The 21,191-nt window shown below is 38.8% G+C and overlaps 1 protein-coding gene across 3 annotated transcripts in view; it reads right to left on the reverse strand.

The window, feature by feature from the left end:
- Nckap5 (NCK-associated protein 5) overlaps positions 1–21,191 on the reverse strand; it is an 824,710-nt gene that overhangs the window by 194,448 nt on the left and 609,071 nt on the right. For all 3 annotated transcript variants that reach the window (XM_013030807.1, XM_013030809.1, XM_013030808.1), the window contains exons 7-8: positions 10,923–10,991; positions 367–405 (exon numbers count right to left, since the gene is read on the reverse strand). In XM_013030807.1, coding sequence (XP_012886261.1) covers positions 367–405; positions 10,923–10,991 — 108 coding nt within the window. The remainder of the gene's footprint in view (positions 1–366; positions 406–10,922; positions 10,992–21,191) is intronic.

The raw sequence follows: 21,191 nt of genomic DNA on the forward strand, positions 1-21,191 counted from the left end.
GTATGTTCTTTTCAACATCCCCAAGAGGACATTCATATCACAGGCATCAGAATTATCCACGTATTTATTTAAAGTCTGTATTCTTTCAATGAAAAAGATGAGCCTGCTACTGATTTGATACTGGAAATCCTTCATTTTCAACAGGCATTCTACGTCTTTCCAAAAGCCTGATTCTATTGGCCATTCATTGCAGTTAATTCACATATCACTTAAAACAAGCAGCCTTTAACCTAGGTGACTAAGAAGAAAAGTCTTGCAACTATTAATCACAATTCCCCAGGCAGGCAGAGTGAGCTGTTTTCTATTCACAGAAGTACTCTGAAAAGGTGGGGCGGGGGGAAGGGTGGAAGGTAAAATGTGACCTACCTTTTGAGTGAGCAGAGCTTGAACAACTTGGTTGGCTACCTTTAAAAAAAGAAAGAAAGTTGCCATTTATAATAATGAGACTTTATACGCCTGAACTGTAATTTACCAATAAGCTTCTCACAGCTTACTATCTCTAATGAGCTCCTCATCCCCTCTTCCCTCTACTCCTGAAGATCTCATTTTTTCTTAATAAGCATGTCCTTCTAAGTAATTTTTGCTATTTCCAAGGGTGACCTTGTTGCTAATTAAGATGGTTCAGCTGGAAAACTCATTCATACCTTGACTTTCACATTTCCATATTTGCAAAAATAATATCCTTTCATGTGTAAAGTACTCCAGGAAAGCTAAAAAAAATGAAGCAGTGCAAAATGTAACCCTAATTATCTGTACACAGTTTCTATACTTTGCTGGTTGACAATGTCCTTTTCCTCTCCTTCCTATTCTTTTGCTGTATCTTGCACTGCTTAAATTTCCTTACAGCAGAGCAAATGGCAAATTATAACAACTCCCTATTACCTGAGTGAACTGCTGCTCTCCTGCATGCTCTTCTCCAGGCCTTTCTACTATGGCTGCCATCTGGAATTGTCTGGAGGTTGTTTACTCCAACATCCCCTTTCCCTTCTTATTCGGTAACAAGCTGTAATTGAATTTGTTGGAGCACTTCCAACTATATTTGCTGGCCTTCCTTTTAACCACATGCCCTACCTGACAAAATTCTGGCCCATCACATAGCCGAAACAGGCTATTTTCTTGAGCTTACAGGATATCTGTAAGCAAAGGGCCTGGCTTCTGCCTTCCTGTCTAGACCATAAAAGTGATGGCTGGATCTGTCTTGCAATCAGAATCACGTATTAAGTATATGTAGGTAGAAAAATAAGACAAGCCTGTTCTTGCCGGTGTCATGGGAATATATTCTTCATGAAAGGAACAGAATACTCGGTATTTTGGGGGGATTCCTTCCATTATGCATTAAATTACTAATATAATTTAACAGAACAGATTTCTTCAGGAATCAGGCAGCTTGGGAAAGTCAGAACCCTCCTCAGACGGAGAAGAATTGTAGTTATTTTCAAACAATCTGGACATTGCATTCCCATTCAAGGACTGCTTCAGGAGAGGGTATGTGATGCCATTCAAGCAAAGAACTATATAGATCTGACATAAAGATCTGGAATTTTCTCCACATGACTGTTCATCATCACTATATATTTGTATTCAAATTTTTCTTCATTTACAGATTTAAAACACTTGACAACTGGGCATTGGTGACTCATGTCTGTAATCCTCACTACTCAAGTGGCTGAGATTCATAGACAGCCCAGGTAGAGTATGTGAGACCCTTATCTCCAATTAACCAGTAAAAAGACAGAAGTACAGAAGTAGAGGTGTGCCTTAAGTGGTAGAGCATCAATCTTAAACAAAATGCCAAAGGATATAATTTGTAAAGAAATTAATGGTCCTGGAAAAAATTATGTTAAGTGAAATAAGTCAGGCCCAGAGGGACAAAGGATCCATGGATGTTAGATATAACTTACAAATATACAAGTAAACATGAATGGAGTTGTATGTATACATATAAATATATTAACCAAAGTATGGTTGGTGTAACTCCGTAGGAAAAAATAACTCCCAGGGTACTCACATCATACTTGAGATGTGTATGGGAATCAAAGGGAGGGGGGCTAGAAAAAAGAAAAGAAAAGGAGAGGAAAATGAAGTCTTAACATTCAATGTATATCTATGAAACTAGAAAATTAAGAAAATTGAGGGAAAGGGTGAATTGAGAGGGATGAGAGAAAATAATGAATGATCTGACATTGATCAAGACGCATTATATTTATAAACTGTCATGTTGAATGGTAACCCCTTTGTACCACTACTTATAGATTATTTTTTAAAAAAGTAACAGAAACCAGAAGCCAAATGAGAAACTTAGGCCTTGAGTTCTCTGTCACAAAATAAAACAAAAACAAATCCACTTGACAAAAAAATCATCGATTCAACTTCACTATAACCTTGAAGCTATGCATCCACATGACTATGGTTGATAAAATTCAGAGTAGCAACTGTGTTCCCAAATTAGATGATATTAGGTAGCTATGGGTATTCTTAAGCCAGTATATAAATTGGGGTGGGAGGGTAAGGGAAAGTGGGAAAAAATGAGAAGGGGTGTAACAATGTTCAACAAGAAATGTTACCTTACTTATGTAACTGTAACCTCTCTGAACAATACATTTACAATGAAATTAAAAGAAAATAAAGACCAGCCTGAACATTAAAATAGCCTAGATATGTTACTGGTATGCATTCATCTCTTCATTCATTCAGTATAAAAGTTCTACATATCTGCTTATGTGGTTAATGTTTGGGATGTAGTGATGTATGTGAACTGCTATCTGGTAGTAGATTCATAACTATAGTTACAGTGATATTCATGCCATCATCATGTAAACATGTCTTACCATGGGACACATGCTCATCTCCCTTTACTCTGTGACAAACTTATTTTTGGTGATGTTAAATGATGTCTTGTTGCCCCCGAACAGAATTGTGAAGCAGATCATAGTGAGAACATGTGCATGGAACTTAATTGTTTCTTGACTCAATATTGATGAAACAGGCTATCATTAATGGCAACCAGTAGGTCTCCAAGAAAATTAAAACACAGGCTGTCATCAATTTTTGGTTGGAAGATATTCACACCATAAGCAGTAATAGCCACAATCACATTATTCTCAATTTATTAGTTAAACTTCATGCACAAAGAGTTTTATTTTTCTATCAGAAGACTTTCAAAATTCACCTCTTTGATATTAAAAAGAAAAACATTTCACTGAAACCAACTATGGTTTTAGAGAATTTTTTTTAATTTCTAAATTAAAACATTTTCATTGTAATAATAAAGGTGATATACAGATGGGTTCCAGTTATATAAGTCAGGTAATGAATACATTCCTTTTTGGATAATGTTACCCCATCCTTCATTCTCTCTACATTTAGAAAAAAATATTTTTAAGAATTTCATTTAAGAAGCAAACTCAAGGGTGGTTATTCAGGTATATACAAATGTATTAACTGAAATATGGTAAATTCAAGGGAGAACTTAATGTAAGTCCTAAGAGAAGCATAATCAAAATTCAACAAAATAAGCACCAGAAATAGGGTACTTCATAAGGATGGGACCAAGAGGAGGGGAGTAGATGAATGAAGAGAAGTAGAGAAGAATGCAGTAAAAATACAAGGTGTAGTCTACAAAATTAAGAAAACGAGGGAAATGGTGACTAAGAGAGGGATGAATGAGAATGTTGGAAAGGGTGACATTGATCAAGATGCATTGTATTCACAAACTGTTTTACTGAGTGACAACTCCTTTGTACAGCTACTTATGGATAATAAAACAACATACATCATCCTAAAATAAATCTAAATGAAAATGATTATTTTTCAGTTTAAAGGAAGCAAACTGAATATTTATCTTAGACTTCACTTCCTTAACTGATGCTTTATTTTCCCTTTAACTGTTTATTCATACTTAATCACAGGAGTGACAAACGGTTTTTGAGCCCACACAAATTGACCCATACTCTTACTGTGAAAGTCTTTTAGTTCTTAAACATTCCTTCCAATTTGGAAATAGCTGAAAAGTCAAAGTCAAACAATACATCATCTGCTTTATTGCTGGCAAATAAAACAAAATAGTAGAATTGAACTATCCACGTGGGTTGAATCAGAAATAATGTACCGAAGTTAATTCATACTATAAATAATTTACTTATTTTTCAGATCTCCAACTTTGGATTTGATTTACATGCTCATAAAACTATTGAATACCAATATTTTCTTTTCTTGCGCCCAAACCAGACTTTCACTTAAACCATTCCGTGTACCAGTGGTCCCATAAAAGAGCTCTAGTCATGATTTAATGGGAGACATAGAGTAATATCCTAACTGTAACAGCCCACAGGAGGAAATATGTTATATCTTTGCAGTCCAAGTAGTTGCCCTATAGGCTTACAGACTCTATAGTGGACATAGTTCCTTCTGGCATGTACTTTGGACAATTGTTTTGCTCTACCTGAAAATTGAACAAAGATACAACAATACATTATGTCTGCAGCTACTGACAGGGGGAGTCTATTACCCAGAGGACTCATGGGTTTTTTGCAGAAGAGCAGGCAAGTTGTAAAAATGCTTACCTCCCACACACCAGCCCCATCAAGACAGTTTCTGAGGTTTTTGTTGCTGCTGTTATCCAGCTAAGCTTCCTAGATACATCAACACAACTATTGTTTGGAGCTTTGTGCCTGAAAATTTTGCAAGGCTCACACAATGCCTGGAATGGGCCCTGGTCCATAAGCCTTCAACAATGTGCCCTAAAGCACCTGGATCACACACCAGAAGACTCAAGCTAATGAGAACAAATAACTTCCAGCGGCACCTGCCAGCTCTTGCTCCAAAGAAGGGAAAAATAACAGCTGGGCTGGGCCACAGGGACTTGGGACACATGGAGCAGAGCTGACAGCCTTATGTCCCAGGCTTGTATTCCAGTCTCCCTGAAGCTCTCTGAGGAGATCTCCCCACTCTGCTCTTAGGAGACGGAGAGGGGCTACAGGTGAGATGCCTCAGTACCTTTCCCTTCCTTATCACAGAGAATTCTATCAGGTAACCAGCTGCTTTCTATACACAAGAGACAGTTCTTTCTCCCATCTGCCAGGCTTTCAGGGTCCTCTGGAAGGTGCATAAGGGGAAGGGAAGGTGGAGATACTGAGTTCTCTATTATTTGATTACCAAAAGGCCCAGAGGCCCAGACCTTAGATGAACCAATTCCCACCAGTTAAGAACACAGCCCAGCCAGGCGCCAGTGACTCACACCTGTAATCCTAGCTACTCAGGAGGCTGAGAGCTGAGGATCGCGGTTCAAAGCCAGCCCAGGCAGGAAAGACTGTGAGATTCCTATCTCCAATAAACCACTAGAAAACCAGAAGTGGTGCTGTAGCTCCAGTGGTAGAGTGCTCGCCTTGAGCTGAAGAGTGCAGGAATAGAGTCCAAACCCAGAGTTCAAGCCCCATGACTGACAAAAAGAAAAAAAAAAAAAGAACACAGCCCAGGGCTCCCTAGGAAGGTAAAGAGTGGGAAGCTACAAGTGATAGTGAGGGATTCAAAAGGCATCATGCTTCTGCCCTGCTGTCTTATTTTCACACTCTGATGTGTTATTTCATCATGCAAAGCAAGTCTTACATCAGAAAGTAACTTAAAATCTTGTTAAGAACACAGTGCATTCACAAATGTGCAGGAATTTCTGATGCTCTGGAGTTTTAGCTTACTGTATTGAGACAGCTGAGGGAAAGTGGGAAGAATGTGGGACTAGATTCATAAAAATGATGTGGTTCAAAGATTCCCTGTGTCCCCTGACATATATTGCAATGGAGGAGCAACCTGTCTGTTCTCATGTGCCCCTAAAGTCGTGAAAAGTTCAAGGGGTAGGTACAGAGAAGATACCCAGGACAGGGCCTCATGTAAAGTGGCCACTTCACCAGGGTTTATTGGGGATCAGAGTTACAGATGAGTGACAGAGAACAGAATGTATGTTCAAGTAGACATCTGAAACATAGTAAGAGATTTTATTAAGTAATTGTGTGTGTATGTGTGCACGCACACACACACATACGTACATATGCATGTGGATGAATGGGCACTTGCACATAATATTCATGAATAGATATGTCCCTCGATATCTTCCTGTCAGATAAAGGTGAGAAAGAAAGAAATCAAAAGAAGGATCAACATGCCCCACATGAAATAGGATAAGGATGGCTGGGGAAGCATTTGAACCCATGTCTTTCCCATCCAAGTCAGTCTTTTAAGTGTGTCTACCACTTTTCCAGATGATTTGAATTATCCTCAGGGTTTTGTAGAAAATAAATGGCTATTCACCTCTGAGGAGACAACTGAAGAAATTACTCTAAATATGTATGCAGGATTTCAGGGGAAACTCATTTAAATATTAATTTTCATCAAGCACCTAATATGCACCAAGAATCATGCTGGGTAGTACTAGATAAATAACGCAAAGCATACCTATGCTTTTAAGGTAGTCAGAGTCTGGGGAAAATAAGGAAGAGAGTGTACACTTGTTTCATAGCCCATTTATAGGGAAGGCACTGGAGCATGTGAAAACCACAGCAGGCCATTTTCTACCTACAGTGATGGAGACATTGACTTGCAAGGGTTATGTTGAGCTTAGAGATGGGCAATGCATGGAGACATCTGAATAATGATTCTACAGTGCAGTTTAGGCACTCAGGGTAGGATCAGAGAAATGAGAACTATCACCTATTCTGTCATTATTTGGCCCAAACCTAAAAGCCATTCTGTCTTTTTTGCCAGTCCTGGGGCTTGAACTCTGAGCCTGGTTACTGTCCCTTAGCTCTTCAGCTCAAGGCTAGAGCTCTACCACTTGAGCCAAAGCACCACTTCTGCCTATTTTCTGCTTATGTGGTACTGAGGAATCGAACCCAGGGCCTCACGCATGAGAGGCAAGCACTCTACCACTGAGCCACCTTCTCAGCCCATCTGTCATATATATTTTTTTCTATTTCTAAGCTACATTTAGGGTACTGTTTTCTTTACCCTTGAGTTCTGGAATGTGGAAGCCATCCACAGTGTCCTCAATGACTTTACAGATTTAGTGAGCTTCTTCAGCTTCATGCACAGAAGCTCCACCATGCACCAGGAACTGTGACATTTCCTCTATACATAGCCTGACTGAGGGCTTAGGAAAGTCGACTAGTGTGAACTTTTTGCAGTCATTCTACATCTTTTTGATGCAGAAACAACTGGGAACACACTTTCAGGAACACTGGGAGTAGGTTTACTTGTTGGTTTGTAGCTTTCTATTCAGAAAGAACCCCAAACCTCCACAGGGGACTGCTTTTTCCCCCCATTACTCTATCCAAGCTCATCTCTAGTGTACCATCCTGTGAAGGTTTTCTGAAAATGTTCTCTGAAGCCCAGCATTCAGAGCCTTATTGCAATAATTCTTAACCTTGGCTGAGCATGCTAAACATCATCACCTCTTGGGCTGTTTAAAAAACTTAAAAGGAGGTACATATATATATATATATGAATGTATATATATGTATGTGTATATATAAGTATGTATATATATGTATGTGTATATAAATAAGTATGTGTGTGTGTATGTATGTATATATATATACTTAAAAGGCCCAGGCTCTGCACCATACCAGAGCCCATCAGAATCTCTGAGCAGATAACATATATGTTTAGGGGGGTAGGGAGGGTGCAGCCAGCAGCAATTTAAAGCTCTGCTGGGAAATCTCCCACTTGTTCCGGGTCCCTCCCTTGATGGTGCACTGTCTAAGCCTGCCCACTGTCTGTGACATGCCCTTGCTGCTCCTCCACTCTCCACTGATTGTCCTGGAAGTCCTCAGCACAGGGAAATTGTTCTGGAAGTCCTCAGTATAATATGATTGTTTTGTGAGTTTCTTTTACCTATTTACCATGTGGTAATTAGAGCTTCTCACTTCCTCTGGGCTAAGAGTAACATCAGCTCCAGGGCTTGCCTGAAGCTGACATCAGGAAAGTTTGTAGGACAACGCTGAATCCAACTAAATGCAATGCAGTGGATCTGCTTATTTTGTACATATCATTATGCGTCTCTACCTGGGAATACTATGTCCAAAAGGAGTTGTGGCCAAAGCAATAGTGTAAATAAACAACCATTACCTGTCAGACAGCTGGACCCTAGACCAAGAAACTTTGTTCAAAGATGAGAACTTCCAAACTCCCAAGGAAAAATGAAATTAGCCCCTCATTTTGCCTTTGTATTGCAAGGGAAGAACACCAGGAGACAGGTTCAGGAGAGATGATGGTGAAGCATATGTATGAATTTGTGTGGGAGGAGTATGCATGTACACATGTATGTGACTGTGCATATGCTTAACCAAGCCAGGATGAAGATTTGTGGGTGTCTCTATCTATACAGAGTGGTTGCTAATGTCTGAACAAGTGCCCTCTTCCAGTAGGAAAACACAGAAGGAATTTTAGACTCACAATTTTTCCCCTAAATCCTCCATATGTTCTTCATTCCCCAGAAAATAACTATCTAAGCAAAAAGGATAGAGGAACATTTGAAATTCATGTGTTAATCACCTGAGTATGTTTTATGAACCCACTAGCAAGGAAATAACTTATATGAGACCTTATCTTGTTAGTTTGTCTAATTAGTGTAGAAAGCCTTGAAAAGAATTTCCAGTTGGCATTAAACTACTCCTTTGAGGGCATTCTCTCACAATGCAAAATAATGGATTGTCTACCCCATGCAATTAGTTTCAAAACAACTGGCATGTGTAATCAGGGGCAGGTACTCATGAATATAAAACATTAGTGTCGCACAGAGGTGGCTCTTGTGGCAAATCATGTTTCTAGCAGTGGTTAATTTTTTTAAAATTAGAGACACAGGGACTTTTTCCTTTTAAAAATTCTGCCTTCAGTGGAAACTGCAGGAAATGATGTTGTGGGTGAAAACTTACATTTTGCCTAACATGTTCTCATAAAATCTGGACGACGCATTCCTGGGAAATATAAGAAAACAGACTGTTGTTCCTGATGAGAAATGCTGTGAGCTTTTTCATGGATGGGAAGAGATTATTCTGAGAGAATTGTGGCAAGTAAGAAGTTTCTGGAGTGTGAGCCACATGCATTTGATTTCTGAATACAAATAGTTTCACTGGAAATTTCAGTGCAAGAGGTTAAAGTGAAACTACGCTGATCAATATACATCACTCAAGGGCATTATTTGTACCTTTAAATATCCTCAGATCTATTTGGTCTTACTTGCCCTAGATTTTGATTGGACCAAGTGCCTGGGGAGCAGAGGTGAGGGCTATTGAACTATCTCTCAGACCCTGAATCCTTATGTTGTCTTTTAGGTCAACGAACATTTTATGATTCTTTACCTTTGGGCATTGTAAAGATTATTTTGGTCTTTTTAAGTCTTGACATAGAAGAGCACTGCAAAGACTATTTTGCTGGAGTAACCTATGTATATGGCTGTATGTATACTAAATTATATGTATATTGAACAATTCAAGCATTGGATATGAAACATCATTTCTTTTCTAGGGATATCTTGAGAGTTCTCCAATGGCATGGATGTACTAAATACAACTGGTGTGTATTATGGGGATAGGACTCCAAAAGCAGCAGATATAACAACTGGAGACCTCATTGACACACAGCTTGCCAGGCTCACCCTGAATGATTCTATAAGTACAGGGCATGGCTTGACAATCTGCAGTCCTCCAAAACTGGCAGGGGGGAAGGGGTCTCAAGGACCATCAGATCATAAGAACTATGATTGCAGCTTGAAGGAGTAAAAGAAGAACAGAGTTGGGATTTAAGCCCAAGCTCGCTATGGTTCAATCCATCAACTTCTGAGAAAGTGTGCAGGTGGACAGGGGAAGGAAAGGGTAAAATATATAAAGAGGACTTCCTTGGGAAAAGGCTTCCCTAATTGCTAGAGGAGAAAAAGACTGAAGATATACTGGCAATTCCCACAGGTAAAGTAACAGAATAAGATTAAGTGCAGTTTTTCTTGTTTTACTAAAATGTGTTCAGCTATACTATAACAAATCTCAAACTGACTCTTCCAAAGAATGCTTATTATGTTTTAGAGTGTTGGGCCAGATGCCTAAGAAAGTTATCTCATTTAAATAATGGCTCCAATCACAGACAAGTCTCCAAAAAACTTCTCAGCGAGGTGAATGGGCAGTCCAGGCAGGAAGATACAACATGGAGTGTAAGGGGAGTGGCCCAAAGAGATACCCTTGAGTGCTCTGCATACCCTTCAATCTTCCTCTCGTCTCCCAGAGATTCTCAAATGCCCAGTATCTTTGCCATCATCTCATCATTATCATCACATAATATTTATTGAGTTTACTCGGGCGTGTGGCCCTGTCTTCTTCCATTCGGCTCAAATTTTCTTCTTCACTTCCTGTCCTCTTTATGGCTTGTGCTCAATTTTTGAATATTTCCCCCCTCTGGCTGCCAACTGTGAACATCACCCCACCCACTCTATCAAGGATTTGCTTTTCCAGAAACGACATCCTATTTCAGATGCACTGTGCTGATATGGTATTTCTCATTCATAGGCAAGTAGTGCACTTACTGCACAGGAAGAATTGATCCAACAGTGAAGAAGCACATCCTAACTGTGCTCCAAGAATATGAAACAATTACCAAAAAATTACAGATTCCTCAATAAGCAACTAGAAAGAAAGGCAGGGGAAGGGCAGATGGTCTCTCTGTCTCTCTGTCTCTCTCTGTCTCTCTCTCTCTCACACACACACACACATGCACACATGTATGTACACACACACTGCTCTTTAACAGTGGGGCATGTGCTTACAACTTCCTCTTGGAAGAGAAAATGCTAAGATTCGGTGGGGACATCTAATGCATATGTGCTATTATCAGACTAAGAAAATGCTAAATAGTACAACCTCTTATTATGGGCCTCTCATTCACCTTACCTCATCAAGACATCTTTCATACTGCTCTCTTTGATTTTCATTTTCCAAAGCCAATGCTGAATTCTCTGCCTGCAGTAAGATACAGAAATAACACAAATAAATCAATGTAATGTTGTGTTGTGTGACAAGTCATTCAATACAGTAACTAAATATAGCTCCTCAAGATCCCAAATAATCTTTTAGAAATACCTTTGACAGGTTTCTGTGAATATTATTATAAGTATCTCAAGTTGACTTCTGTCTTATCAACTTGCTACAATAATACAATTATAAGAAATGCAGAATTTGATATTCTGAACAGGTAAAAAAATAAAATCATGGCTCAATCTGAGAGTGCTCTATAGAAAGATTAAAATATTTATCTCACTGTGTAAATGTAAGAAACATCTTAATCCACTTCATTAAGACCTGTCATAGTCTCAATGCTGAATATTACCTGAATACAAAGAATTTCAGGTAAAGTCATGAAAGCATAATTCCCAACACAAACTAAACATGCTATTTTTAGTGTTCATCAATGACTTAAAAATTTTTAACTAGTAGTTGCCATTTTAACTAGGAGTTGCAATTCAACAAAGCAGTTTATAAATGCAATGTCTCTTGGTATCCTCTCCCATTCCTCCTGTTCCCTGCTTCCCTCATTTTTCTTAATTTTGCAGGATATGCACTGAATTCTTGAAAGTACTTTCCCCCTTTTCTTCATTTGTCCACCCTGACTCCATACTCTTTCCTGGTATTTATTTTGCTGATCTTTGTTTAGCCTTTCTAAGAAATCTCCCTGAATCAGCTGTATTTCAGTTAATATATTTGTGTGCACTTACACACCTCCCAAAGTATTTACTTACATATTTATAAACTAATTCTAGCTTTCACATGAGAGAAAACATGTCACCTTTGTCTCTTTGGACATAACACATAAGACTTGAATTATTCTGAAGCATCCCTTTTCCTATGTTGCTGCTGCTTCTAATTAGTGCTTTCATGCTTCTCTGTGGGCATTGAAAGTACATGTGGCTATTAGGCTACTTTTTGCAATAGTAAGGAGGGAGAAAAAGCACAGTAGGTTTAAAAAGAAAGAGCAGAAAAATGATGATGGTACAACTATGCTTTGCAGCTGGTAACCTGGTTCCAATGTGGCCACTGTGGACACCCTGTCCCTACCCCTCACCTTACCCCTGTCTGCATCCTGAAAAGTGCAAGTTATCTCTGATTATCCCCACCCCTCCAGCTAGCACTCATGATTCTACATCTTTAGCATTCTAACTCAGTGTGCACAGTATGGTATGTTTTTATATTATGGTATAAAGGTTAACACACTCCTCTATTTTCATTTTTTTCCTTCCCTTTATTTAACAGCATGATGAATTGAACTCAGGACTTCACATCTGCTACTTGAGCCATGCTCCAAGTGTTTTTGCTTTAAGTTGAATTCTTCAAGTAGGGCTGTGCTTGCTACCTTTTGCCTCGGCTAACCACAAACCACAACTTTCCTACTTGTTCCTCTGGAGTAGTGGGTAGCTCCATGACCAGTTTATTCCAGCTTGTGTATGAGTGTGTTAGTGTGTGTATGCTCACACTGGGAATTAAACTCAGAGCCTCAAGCTCTTGCTCCACTTTTCACACACAGCTGGTGCTCTACCACTTGTGCCACCATCTCCAGTTTTGGCTTTTTGCTAGTTAATCAAAGTCTCCAGAATTTGTTTGCCCGAGGTTGGTGTTGAACCCTAATTCTCAGTTTTCACCCTCTTGAGTAATGATGATTATAGACATGAGCACAGGTGTGCAGCTAGTTTCTTTTTGAGATAGTATTGCTAACATTTGCCTAAGCTGACTTTGAATCATAATTCATATACCTTCACTTCCTAAGCATTTGTTCACCTTGTATTTGAGAATAATTGCAAATGTACAATTTATGAGAACAATATAAAGCATTCACACATGACTTTGCTCAGATTTATTATCATTAATGTTTTGCCACCTCTGCTATACTATTGTCTTTCCTTCTCCTTCCCTGTTTCTCTGTCTCTTTGACCTTAAAAGTAAGTATGGCTTCTGTTATTCCTGAATTGTGAATTTATGAGTAACAAAGATATCTTCTTGAATAATCTCAGCCAACTTTTTACTTTCAGGAAATACACATTAATACAACACAATGATTAGCCCTCACCCCTATTCATCCCTTATCTCTGTAATGCCCTTTGTGGTGAGTTTCCTCCAGGATTGGGATCCTAGACACATTAATGCATTGCATTCACTTGTCCTTGTCATTCATACAATAACTTTTAGTCTGAAACATTTCCTGTTTCTGATTTTCTCTTCTCTTTTCCTTCCCTTGCAGAGTTTATCTGCAACTTCCTTGTGCAGATGTGGTAGGAATAGCACAGAGCTGGTACTGGGTCCTGCTTAGCATGTTGTGTCAGTCACATGATGCCTCTGTGCTCCATTTCTGCACGTGCTAACTTGCATTGCATGTTCAGTGGAGTCTACTGAATCTCTTGATTGTACAGTTACTACCCTGACTTTTGCAATTAATATTTAATTTGGGGTGAAATATTTCGAAACTATGAACGTATACTATTGTTAGTAACTTTCAGTTATTTGTTACAACAACCATCAGTAACTTAACTGACTCAATGATTACTGTGGCTACAAGTGGTGATTTCTAATTCCATTGTATCTCTAGTACCCCTTATTTGTGAGTATACATTCCAAGACCCCCAGTGGGTCACCAAAACTCTGGATTGTATGAAACCCTATATATATATACACACACATATATATGTACATGTATATATATCTATATACATACATAAAATCATGTGTCATGTAAGGATGTTTTTGCTCACTGATAGCCTCCATGTATGGCAGTGGTCCTATGAGATTATATCACCTATTAATATGACATACATAGATTTGATAACATGTATCAATAAGAAAGAGTAAGACGTTAATAACAGTAGCTTCTAGTAAATTTGGACAATTATAACAGTACACTATAACAAAATTGCCAGATTTATGCCTCCTGTAACTTGGAGTCATTTTTATTTAATAAGTAAAATAAGAGCAACTTCCAACCAACTCCAATAAGACACTGATAGTTTTGACTGTAGGCACAGAACATATATTCATACACAGCATCATGTGGACATACTCTCCAAGGGCAGGATTCACATTTCCTTCAGCATGGAAGGAGATCTTATCATTTCTCTCAGAATAGGGTGCAATTTAAAACATACAAACTGCTTATATCTGGAAATTTCTATTTGCTATGTTTACAGCACAGTCTGCAGTAGGTAACTATTACTGAAGAAAGTGAATCCACAGCTAAGTATAGAGCAATATACATTTATATGTCTACCCATTTCCTATATATTAGTATGCTTACATAGATTTTCAATTATTCAGAGTTTTAAGTCATTACTATTTTTTATGCTCTAGTTGTGCCAGTGAGTGGCACGCTCCTTTACAACACATTCATTTTTAGCCATTTAGCCTTTTCCTTGCCTTGGTCCATGTACTCATGGACCCCACTTCTTCTTAGTTGGAGAGGGCTATTTGGAAGCCATAGTCCAGGTGTTGACAAGTGTAGATTTTCTGAGGCACTACCACTTCTAATTTCAGTAGAAAGATTTTTTCCCCCAATCTTCCATTTATCTCACAGCCCCTAAAATCTTACTGTCTTGCTTGCCTTCCCTTCTCCCTCACCTTCTTCTGTGCCTTCCTCTACCATTATCGCTGGGCACACACATTTTCGGCAGTAATTCTATAGATAGCTGGCATTTCTTTTTGTACTTGCTGTGATTTGAAAGAAGTTGTAGTCTAAAGTCCAAATAGACAAAAGAAAGATAGGACTATGAAGCAGATGGTTGGACAATGGAAACTAAAGGAGCATGGTGGAATCCTACCAGTGTTCCCAGCTTTTGACGATGAGAAGGCATGGGTTTATGTGCTTTTCCTTTGAGGACTGTTTCTAGCCTGTCATGGTGGTATGTTCTCTAGGCCAGCAGTTGGTCCAACCACTGAGGTCCTTCCCTGGCACAAGTAGGAGGATGAGGTCTGGGTTCCAGTTTCATTCTATTGTAGAATATGGGCAACGTCAGAATGATCAACCATCACCCGGTTGGCTAATGTTGGTGGCTTTACGATTCTTTGGTGAATGATTCTTTAGTTAACAAATGAAGATGAGGAAGCAACCTACAGTGACTTCTATTTCATGTATTTAGATACCCATGAATTACAAAGGGAGAGTCAGAATTCCAGCTCTATAAAATTACTACTTTCTTTGGAGAGAAGTACCTTTTTTGAGATCTGAAATGTTAGGAAAGCGACAACACACAGGATAATGGAAAGAGATAATGGAAAGAACTACAATGCCAGTTTATGTTGTTTTCACTTTAAATTATTTAGGAAAAAGGGTGCAAGGAAATAAAGCTGAAAATGAGAATTTATACTGGGATGTCTACATCTTGCTCTTACCCATATCACGTTGCAATAACATGATGATCGATCCATTCAGATAATTACCATCATTACACCGTTTACATTACTTGCCTCACGTTTACTGCTCTGACAATCTATTACAGCCAAGCAAATTAAATACCTCAAATGTGCTGGTGAACACACAGTAGTCACATTTATGGTTACCGTGTTCAGTTGCAGGGAGCAATTTAACTGATGTAATCCTATACTGCCCCAGGGGACAGTGAAGATATTAACAATTATGCCAGTGAAGCTACAATAATCTTGAACTCATGATTCTCTTTAATCCATTTGCATTTATTAGAGATTCAGGATTAACCAGCTTCCAACAGAAGACAACAGGTAAAAGAAAAAAAAACAGAAAAATCTCTTAATTAAGCGTGATTTAAAGAAACAGTGAATCTTTGCGTAAAAAGAGATGGGAAAGGAAAAGGCAGAGAAATTGTACGTATCACCATCGAGAATTGCAGAAATTACAACACAAGGTGTTCTCTATTTTAAATAAGTATGTTTTTAAACCAGTATACCCAGGGGATGCAATTATAGCTTCAAGTGCACGTAACAGTGTATCTTTGTGCTCAGCTGTGTCTTCCACAACCATCAAAAACTTTTGCTACACTTAGAACCTGACTTAGAGGATTTCCTGCTCAACCTCGTTTCCCCATGGCTCCAAATTACAGTGATCTGGTTTCATCTTAAAAATTCTTATGGGTCCTTGTAAAAATCACTGAGCAAATCTATATTGTTTGGGTTTATGGCAAGATATCTAAATATATATGTATCTATCTATCTATATTTTTTGGTCGGTCATGGGCCTGAACTCAGGGCCTGGGCAAATTAATATATATTTTGAAGGTTCTATATTTCTTATAGGTTCTGCTGAGTGAGTGAATAGATACAGTGGTAAAGTTTACAAATGATGCTTCTAAGCCACTGCTCAACATTAATTGTCCCAATGCGTATTATGTTTGAAATTTTTTATACTATAAATTGGCATATTTTTTCCCACAGACCAGTGTTAGAAATGTTCTACACAAAAAATTCTCCTGCAATAATAATAATAATAGCTTTTCAGACATCTTATAATCCATCCCTTGACATACACTAGAATTTGTGTATCTGCAGCTGTGCAGCACAGGAGGTTTCTGGGGCCAACACCAGTTTGTGTGTGACACAAGACGTCCCTTTTCTTTCCTGGGGCTGTGTCTTTATTTCTGTTGCTTTATCATGGACCACACTTCACTTTCCCACTGGTTTCCCTGGAGTATTTTCAGCTATGGTAGAAGGCTCATAGCTGCAGCTACAAAACTTAAGTAGGGATACATACCTAAATTAAAAAAAAATGCATATACACAGAGATGTTATAACAATATTACTAAAGCATTTCTTATACCACCCATCAGATTGCTGTATCACTTATTTTATATTTATCTATTTGAATATGCATAGTTTCCAAGTAAAATACCAGTAGGACTCACATGCTGGCACCTGGCAGACTTTTTCAAGCTGGGGAAACTTGAGTTTTTTTAATCCTCATATACATGTTACACATACTACTCACATTAAAAATGGTTACAGGGACTAGAGTGTGGCTCTGTGGTGGAATGGTTGGGTTCAACTCCCAAAACCACACCAAACTACAATAACAACAACAACACAATAACAACAACTGGTTACAATGCTTTTGTGACTTATCTCCTTGAATCCTGACCAGCCTTATTGACTTGCTTAGCCAACAAAATGAGGCTGAAGAATCATTCCTGTGGCTTCCATGATTAGATCACAAACTCCTCAGCCTATACCTGAGCTTCTTAGAACTCTGGGACCCCAAGCAGCCATGTAAAGCTCCAAACTATGCAGATAAGCCAATGAGGATAAGATCTCTATGGAGAGAAGCCAGGGAACACTGAAATACATATATAAGAGTGAAGAAACCAAGTTAGAAATGAATCTTCCAGCCCCAGATGACACCATATGGGTTGGAGATGAGCTATACAGCTATGACCTTCCCATAATTCTGTCAAAACTAGGCAATAAATAGAATAGTTATTTTCAGCCACAGTTGTTATGGTAGCTTCTTACACAGTAATATATGATTAAGAACAAGCACAATTAGGAGATGAGCTTCAACATAGGAACTTTAATGTATGCATTAAGTCACTGCTACTTCAGGACTAATGCTGGGGATGAGAGTATAACAAAGACACATAAAACATGGGGACTGCTTCAATAAAGGAAATAATCTAGTAGAGGAAACGAATTAATTTCTTACTTTAAAAGCCACAATGCAACAGGATTAGAATACCCACCATTGCCCAAAATTACAATTGGCTTTGGATGAGGTAGAGAAAATGTTACTTGAGGAGGTAACCTTAGGATCAGCTGACCGAACAAACATTCAAAATAACAAAAGCACAATGAATGAGAATATTATTGCTGTGAAAGGAATACTAAGGAAATGACATTTTACATGTGCTAACTATCAGAAGTGAATTCTCTAGCAAGAATTCTGGATTGGATTATTATATCAAATTATTATGTAAGCAAGTAATGTCACATACCAGCTGACACCCACTGCAGAGAAAACTTAGGTTCAATGATGATGAAGAGGAACAAAATTATAACATGGACATAAAATGAGTATGAGTAGAATGGGTTTAGAGTGGTATGAAGGAAAGAAAAAAGAGGAAAGCAGGGGATGTCCTCTGAGGAAATGGAGAAGAGATGAAAAGCTTAGTAGTTAAAAGTTTGCACCCCTGTTGTTTTTTTTAACTGCATGAGTTGCCCATTCTCAGGATGGCTTCTTTCTTTCAAACTTGCTGAGCGTATAGGGTATGGATCAAGTATACTCAAGCATACTCAAGAGAATATGCCTAGCATGCACAAGGTTCTGAGATCAACCCTAGTTTTTTTTAAAAGCCTGTTGAAAACCATGCATCAATTCAGCCAGAGCAGACAAGGCCAGAACAGGATTAGGAAAAGGTATTTTGGCAAGATCATGGCTTGGCCCCAAAGTTGGGCATGCGTGCTTCTCTATGAAGACACCTGCATCTCAGTTCCTGTGGCACTCAACTTGGACAACATATCTTATGACTACAGTGCCATCCCAACGACTTCAGCCTGTAGGTCAAGACTTTTAAAGCCAGGCTTCCAAACAAAGAGCAGATTCCTTAAATAATCCCAGAGATAAAGTAATCGGTTATAGTTTGAAAACTGTTAAAAAAAAACATCATTGCTATTATCACTGCACATCATCGAAAAGAACACATCTGCATCCAGTAGTATGACTAAAGTTTGAAAGCAAAGGACATCAGGCATTGGGGCTGAACACTGAGAACACTGTCCTTTATCATCATCAACACATATCTGTGTGTTTCCTGGATGACCTGGCTTATCATGTCTGGCCATTCGTGCATATTGAAGAATGTTCCCACTGGCTGTACTGAAGATATATATATATTCTCTAAACATAGGCAATGACTAACACTGTTGAATCTTCTTGAAAACCAACTTTATCCCATAAGAAAATTTCAAGAAATTCTTATAAGCATTGCCTATCCACCAAAGGAATCAGCATGCATGCCTAGATCCACTCAGACACACCTTACATTGTTCTTGCTGCTCATAAATTCTACAAATATTAAGGATGTCCAACAGGTCAAAGACTAGTACGAGGCATCTTCTTAAGGGGTTTAGGACCCATGCTGTGAGAACAACTGGGGGCCGATCCACAGGTTCATCTTGGAACACCCACAGAAAGTACTTATTAACACATTTCTGTGAGTGTGTAGAATTTAAAGTCATGGGTGGAACTTTAGATCAGCAGCTCACAATTGTAGGGTACACCTCAATCTTGGCAGGCTGTTTGAATCACATTGCTGGGTACCACACCTGGTATTTGCATTTGGCATATTAAGGGAGGGTCCAGAATTTCCATCTCTATCAATCCCTTGGGTGTTATTGCTGCTACTGCTGCTGCCGCCACCAGCCTTAGGCCCATACTTTGAAGACCAATCTCCAAGAAGTGTCAATTTCAGAATAAAAACAGCTGTCCTTTCTTTTGTCCCCTTCGCCACCATCACCTTCAAACTATTCAAGAGTCTCTCATAGCCACTCTGGAACTGGAGTGGTCAGCATACAATTTTATGGTTTTCTTTCTGTTAGTTTGTGTGTAAGTCTGCTTCTGTCTTCCTACATCAATGATTGTCATTGGGGAAAACTGGTCACTATGCCAGTTTGTGCACTCACACGTGTGTACATAAGTGTGCCTACAGAAAAGAAGAAAAAAAAGTATGAACTGGAAAAAGTATGATTTCACATTAGAATTGTATTTGAAAAAATAAAAAGTTTGCATTATGTTTTAGCAATACAAAGCAAAAAGTAATCTTGGTAATTTTCTTGTCTACAGGTATACAGGGAAGAAATTTTTGTGGAGAGTTGGTGGGCGGTAGGACCGATAAGAAGAATTTATCTTCACTGGAGGAAAATATGAGAATCTGATGAAAGGTTATAGTTTGCTTTGTAAATTTCCTTCTTTCCCTTTTTTTAAATAATAGAAAGGGGCCTGGCCTTTGAAGTCAAATAGATATTTTAATCTTACCACTGTCTCTCACCTACCATTACCAACGGCAAGTCATTTGAACTTTTTGGGTGGGCTTCTTTCCCTTGGAAAATAGAAATGATAATAATACCCATCACTGATTGCTTGGAAGGAGAAGCTGAGTGTAACAGTATCTAGCACAAAGAGTAGCCTGCTATGAACAGATTTAATGAATGTCAGGTTTCCTTTCATCCTTTGTAAAACAACTCTGAGCTGCCTCTGGTAGGACCATGGGCCTTAGTATTATTAGGGTGGTGGCTTCAGGCAGAGTAGCACTTGTCCCTGTAGGAAAACTTTCAGCCAAGAGCAAGAGAAGAGAGGTCCAGGCTAGTGGGACTGGTACTGTTAGACCCCACTCCCCACCTCCTCAATGAGAGGATTTGCATGTAAAGAGACAGGGTCTCTCTCTCTCTCTCATACACACACACACACACACACACACACACACACACACACACACACACACACTGACTCCAAATCTCTGGTATTTCTATCATTTGCATGTCTTCATGAAATTCTGTTCCTTGGGGATGCCAGTAGCTCACTCTACCTGTATGGCTCCCTATTATCTCCAGGAAGGGATATTGTCCATATGTTAAAGAATTTACAAGCAAAGTAGGATTAGAGTGAAGTTTTAGAGAGAGTGTGATTTAATTATGAAACTTAATCTCTGGCCTTTCTTTTCATCAGAGGTGCTTTGGCAGGTGGCCCAGATGTAGACATTATAGGTTACTTGGAATCTGAACTCTTCTAGTTCCCCACTTTAATCTGCCTCCAGTGTAGAGTTAGCAACAGCAGCCCAGGGCCATGGACTCAGATAGCTTCCTTGGGAAGATCCCTTCTATGACATCACACAACACGGGTAATGACAGATGTAAGTGTGATTTAAATGCCTCTAGCTGAAACGGAAAAGCCATGAAAAATCCTGTGAGTTGTCCTTTTTGTGGGCCTCAGTTTCCTCCTTAACTATTTAGGGTTAAAGAACCCTAAACGAGATATGTTCACAAGAGAAAAGTTACCCCACAAGCTTCAATGTAAGGCTCTGCAAAAAGAATTTAGTTTTGTGTATAGGAAGGTTGAAAGACACCATCAGAAGACATTGGAGGTAGAAATGTTGGAAATGTAGGAAGCCTGAGTCAGATCACTACAGGAGCCATTAACCATTGATGGTGATGATGATGATGATGATG

This window comes from Dipodomys ordii, unplaced genomic scaffold (genome assembly GCF_000151885.1).
Source record: "Dipodomys ordii isolate 6190 unplaced genomic scaffold, Dord_2.0 Scaffold133, whole genome shotgun sequence".
Classification (NCBI taxonomy): domain Eukaryota; kingdom Metazoa; phylum Chordata; class Mammalia; order Rodentia; family Heteromyidae; genus Dipodomys; species Dipodomys ordii.